The sequence below is a fragment of the Centropristis striata genome, chromosome 17, assembly GCF_030273125.1.
Source record: "Centropristis striata isolate RG_2023a ecotype Rhode Island chromosome 17, C.striata_1.0, whole genome shotgun sequence".
Classification (NCBI taxonomy): domain Eukaryota; kingdom Metazoa; phylum Chordata; class Actinopteri; order Perciformes; family Serranidae; genus Centropristis; species Centropristis striata.
Genome location: NC_081533.1, coordinates 29,293,442 through 29,298,441, shown reverse-complemented (window position 1 = coordinate 29,298,441; position 5,000 = coordinate 29,293,442). Strand labels below are relative to the sequence as shown.

Here is a 5,000-nt window from a genome sequence, read left to right as displayed (position 1 = left end):
TGTTAGATCCATGCATTTTTTGCTTTCCACATGGCATTCACACTATCAATAGCAGTTTTAGTGTGCGTGGCCTTCTTTGACATATCCAAGACTCTAATCACCACCAAAACCCCAGCCCCCTACTAAAATATTAACGCAATCAAATTAATTTTGTTGCTAATCTTTGACATATCCAAGACTCAAATCCCCACCAAAACACCAGCTCCCTACTATTTATTTTATGGGGGAAAAAAATCATCTTTTGTGTTCTTTGGGTTGACATTTTGGAAAAATTTAAATATATAAACTGGCATATAAAGGGTTAAAATTCTGAAAATGATTTAATGTTTGGTAGTTTTGAACAAGTCTAAAGTTATTTAAGAGATCTATGAAAAAAATAGGATGTACATGTACATGGATGTACATTGAGATATAAAGAGACACAGAAATAGTTATTTTAAGAAAAAGAAACTTAATCATTCAACATGGTTAGACATATATACAGACACAGATATATACATGCAGCACAATCAGATGGATGAGAATAACAGAATTTGCACATTACATGCAGACCACTACAACGTCTGCAACTCCATAAAACACTTACTTTTCTTAAGGTGCCACACCATCCAGCACATAAACATTGAACATTTATATTCGCTGGAAACTATTAGAATATTATTGGAAAATCAAACCTTGTCGCACACTTTAAAACTCCTAAAGATAGCTAGGCTAAATAGACTTACAGATGAGATGAGTCAGGTGTGGAAATCCAGAGTGAATTGTGTTACTGACCAGGTGTAGGCCTATCACACAATGGGGTGGAGCTCCCCTAAAAGGGGCGGAGCTCCCCTAAAAGGCGTCCGATCGGAAACAGTGTAATGCAGCAACACGTCCTAGGTAAATAATAATATTTTGAAAAATGAATTAAAAAATCTTCAAAATCTGAGGTCAGTCTGACGGTCAGCGAGATATGGCCAAGACACACACACACACACACACACACAGACTCTTCTTCTTTTATAGATAGATTCTAATGCTTGATTTTCTCTATCATGGGACTTGTATATTTGTTAAAAACAAATAACAGTTGTGTATTACTATGCAGTGGAGCTTTTACATATTAAAGTGTCTGCATCAGAAGGTAAGGAAACAAAATGAAAAAAGGAGGAAATGCATCCTGCATGGAAGTAAAAATTAATTTCAGGAAAAGGAAGGAGAGAAATGTGGCTGCAGAATTGATGAAGAAAAGGTCACGGAGGGAGAATTAAATAAATGAGAAAGGGCAAAGGTGGACGGCAAGTGTTGAATTACAGGACAGAAGGAAGAAAGTGCTCCGAGCAAATCAATGCGTACACCGGAACTTTCCATCTCTACATCAGCATAAATGGCAGCATTTTGTGCTGCAGCTCTCCTCCATCAGAACCAAACAAAATCATGTCCTCATAAACCCCAGAGCTTCCTTTATGAGCACTGCCATATAGCTCACCCAGAGAGACAGCGTCGTCATAACACCGGCTGAGTTAGTGCCTCTGAAAATACTCAAGCTTTCCACAGTGATTTACAGAACAGAAATGTGTCTGGAAAGGATCCAGCGTTACAGCAGTATTTTAAAGACCCTGACCTTCCAAATGAAGACTGTGAGAAAGGCTAAATATTGGTGCTTCTGGACCTCAGCAGGTTTTAACAGTAACTGCAACCAAAGGGAGACAGAGTGGAGACGACTAAATGAATGGCTCGCAACATGGAAAATTGTGCTGCTACGATGATTAAAAAGTCTCTTCATAGCTCTGAAAACCCTCTGCTTTTTTGGTTTTGTCCCATGGCCAATCATTTGGGTTCATTTACAGTTCAGCACTGGGACAGCGGGTGGCTTAAGCTGATTAAAGGCCACTCCAAGCATATATACATCCAGAATGCTTGGAAAACAGTCCAATCAGCTAAGAGCTTACAGTATATACATGCACATACTGACCAGTATATTAAGTACACCTCTGTGGTCTGATTCAATCTAATGCAACAGCCCTGCAGTAAATTCTTCCTTTGTGAAGCTTCTTATAGTTAGCTTACATGTGTCTGCAAATATGTGACCTGCTCTATCAAAATGAGTCACATTGACCCCGAAACAAATTTTGAGATTTTGATATGTCTGTAAAGAGGAGACTCTTAGCTTCATGTCAATACCAACATTATGTTTCTACGCCAAATATTCCATGAGATATGCTCATCCAAAGTTCGACTGTTATCAAAAGTTAGTTTTGAGAAAAAGGGCTTTAAAGAAAATGAAACAGATTCCGCCATTTTTCACAGGGATTAAAACACATTTATTAAGACTAGACTCCAAATGAACACAATATTTTTGGGTCAAAGGTGATACCCCACATCTGTATGTGTAGTCTACTCATACTGTCACACATACACATGCACGTGACCACGTGCTATACTTATCATTTGAATTTCATATTAATGTTAACATTGTCTTAAAGCTGAGACCCCAAAACAGCCCAAAATCACTTTTTTCATGTTTAAACGTGTTTTTACAAGAACGGGCGGTTGCGGCTTCCGACTCATTTCGATGGAGCGTGTCACATATATAGTTAAAGCTACACTTATCTATGTTTTAATTTGAAAGAAAGGTGTCATTCAAAGAGCTGAAACTACAAAGAATTATCACCAACACTGCAGTTTTCCTTGAACTTATTTAGTTGTTGGTGAAAAAGTTCTGATAAAACCACTGTACACTATCTGCCCAGCAGCAAACAGCAGACAGACACAGTTAGAAAGCAGCTGGTGAATGTGGTGGAACATTTAGCAGCTACAGAGACGGATTATTGGAGACCCAAACCCAGCTAAAATTAGTTTTTAATTATTATAATTATTATGACTATTGGACAAGGGGTTCATGAACACAACTAGGGGTGTGCCATATCGTACCATTCACGATTATTCCGGTATATTTTTTATGGGTAATAAAAAATGCATATCATGGTATTTGCAACATTCCTACTTCTTGACGTAGTGATTTAAGGGTTTCCCATTAATTACGTACACTGTAAAAAAAGATAAACAATAGCTACTCAATAAAATTGAGGCAACAGATTGCACGCAATATTATTAATTAAATCTAACTACGTTACAAGTTGAGTTAATAACAACTTAACAGGAAGTGCCTGTCAATTAAAAACGGACTAATTCTATTGTTGGATTCATTCAAAATTCTCTTGATTTTAGAATGACATACACATAAAGATTATATTTAATGTGATCAAAATAAGTAGATTCCATCTCAAACATTTTTATATTAAAGTTACTTAAACAACTGCCTCAAAATCAAGGACGCATTTATATTTAATACATTTTATCGAATATATTAAGTAAAATGAAATGACTACAGAATCATTTATTACAGTGTACACTGAAAAAAATGATTTTGAGCCTTAGTAAATGTTACATATATTATTTAAGCATATTTTAATAGAAAATATGTGTTATTTAACTCCACTTATAAAATACATGTAATTTCAACATATATTGTCAGAATTATGACAATCTTGTTTTTTTTTTTTATTAAATGTAGCTCGAAAAAATTAAGTTCATCCAAATTTAAATTTTTTTTGTCAGTTTAGACTGTTCATTCCATCCTTATGATTCTGGTTGACAGAATCTGAGCAGTGTGTTTCTGCTCTCTTGTGTTGTGTTGTTTGTATCATATTAAAGTTGGTGATCTACACATCTCGTGGTTCTCTGTCAATTAAAATGTTTAAATTGTACCTTTTTTATGAAGTTGATTTCAATTAAATATTTAATTCAAATCAACTTCATAAAAAAAACATTTTAATTGATTTGAAAGAGTACAATATATTTAAAAACATATACAATTTATTTAAGTTCATTTAAAGTGGGTTTAATTGGATTTACTAAGAAAATTTGGTAACGCTTTATAATAAGGTCCTTAATAACCATTAATTAACAAGTAATAAGCCATTGTTCTCGTTTTAGATCTGGTAGTTGCAAAAAGCATAGTTAACTTATAGTTAACTTATAATGGTTGAGCAATAAAGTATATTTTAATATCAATAAGCAAACAAAATAAGATTAATAAAGGCATGGCAAAGACATAATGGGTGGGTCATGGGTGTTTGTAATGCCATTATTAATTATAAGCTCATAAACACACAATAATGTTAATAAGCATCTTGTAAGGACTTACAGGGGCCTTATTACTTGTTAATTAATGGTTATTACAAGGACCTTAATATAAAGCGATACGGAAAATTTGAGTGAAATGAACTCAAAATAATTGAGAAAGAATTACATAATATAATTTTTAAAAATGTACTTAAAATGTTTAAGTCCAGTCAACATAATAAAAATATCTAGATTCAGATAAAATTATTTCGTGCAACCACTTGTCAAAATAAAATTATGTTCATTCAACAAAACATTTTTTTGAGTGTAGACTATGGCTGTGTCAAACTTATTTTTTTTTGTATTTGTCAACTGTTGAGATTTGCCCTTTACACTACATTTTAGATTTATGATTGATTTATATTTTGTTGGAACGTTTTTTATTTATTTATACAGAGTAAAAAAAATCATATTTTCTATATATTTTTTCAGTATTCTGTATCATCGTCAAGAGTATCATTATCACAAAAATACCCTGAAATATCATGATAATCTTTAAGGGCCATATCGCCCACCCCTAAACACAACTCAAAATGTTGGATAATGTTTCGCTGTAATGACTGGGTGTGTAAATAGGCAACAGCTTCCTAATAACCACATCAGCTTCATAAGATGATATTATGTCAGTGTTGTGTTTGTAGCTTTTTTCTTCACCTCCTCATTTTCTCTCACATCATCCTGGATGAGACACTCCATGTTGACTCCTCTTCCCACCTGGGGCCCTAAAATCAATGCCACATTAAGAAGAGTGATGGTGTGTGGTGGTTTATTTTTCTGCCTGTCCCCATTTCTCCACTCAGGACGGAGGCATTGGTGGAGAAAGGGAAAAATGG

At 34.2% G+C, this 5,000-nt stretch overlaps 1 protein-coding gene across 1 annotated transcript in view; it reads left to right on the top strand.

The window, feature by feature from the left end:
* adam19a (ADAM metallopeptidase domain 19a) overlaps positions 1-5,000 on the top strand; it is a 266,100-nt gene that overhangs the window by 247,230 nt on the left and 13,870 nt on the right. Inside the window, exon 20 of the mRNA XM_059354555.1 lies at positions 4,968-5,000. This exon is cut by the window's right edge and continues 67 nt beyond it. Within this exon, the coding sequence (XP_059210538.1) occupies positions 4,968-5,000 (33 nt within the window). The remainder of the gene's footprint in view (positions 1-4,967) is intronic.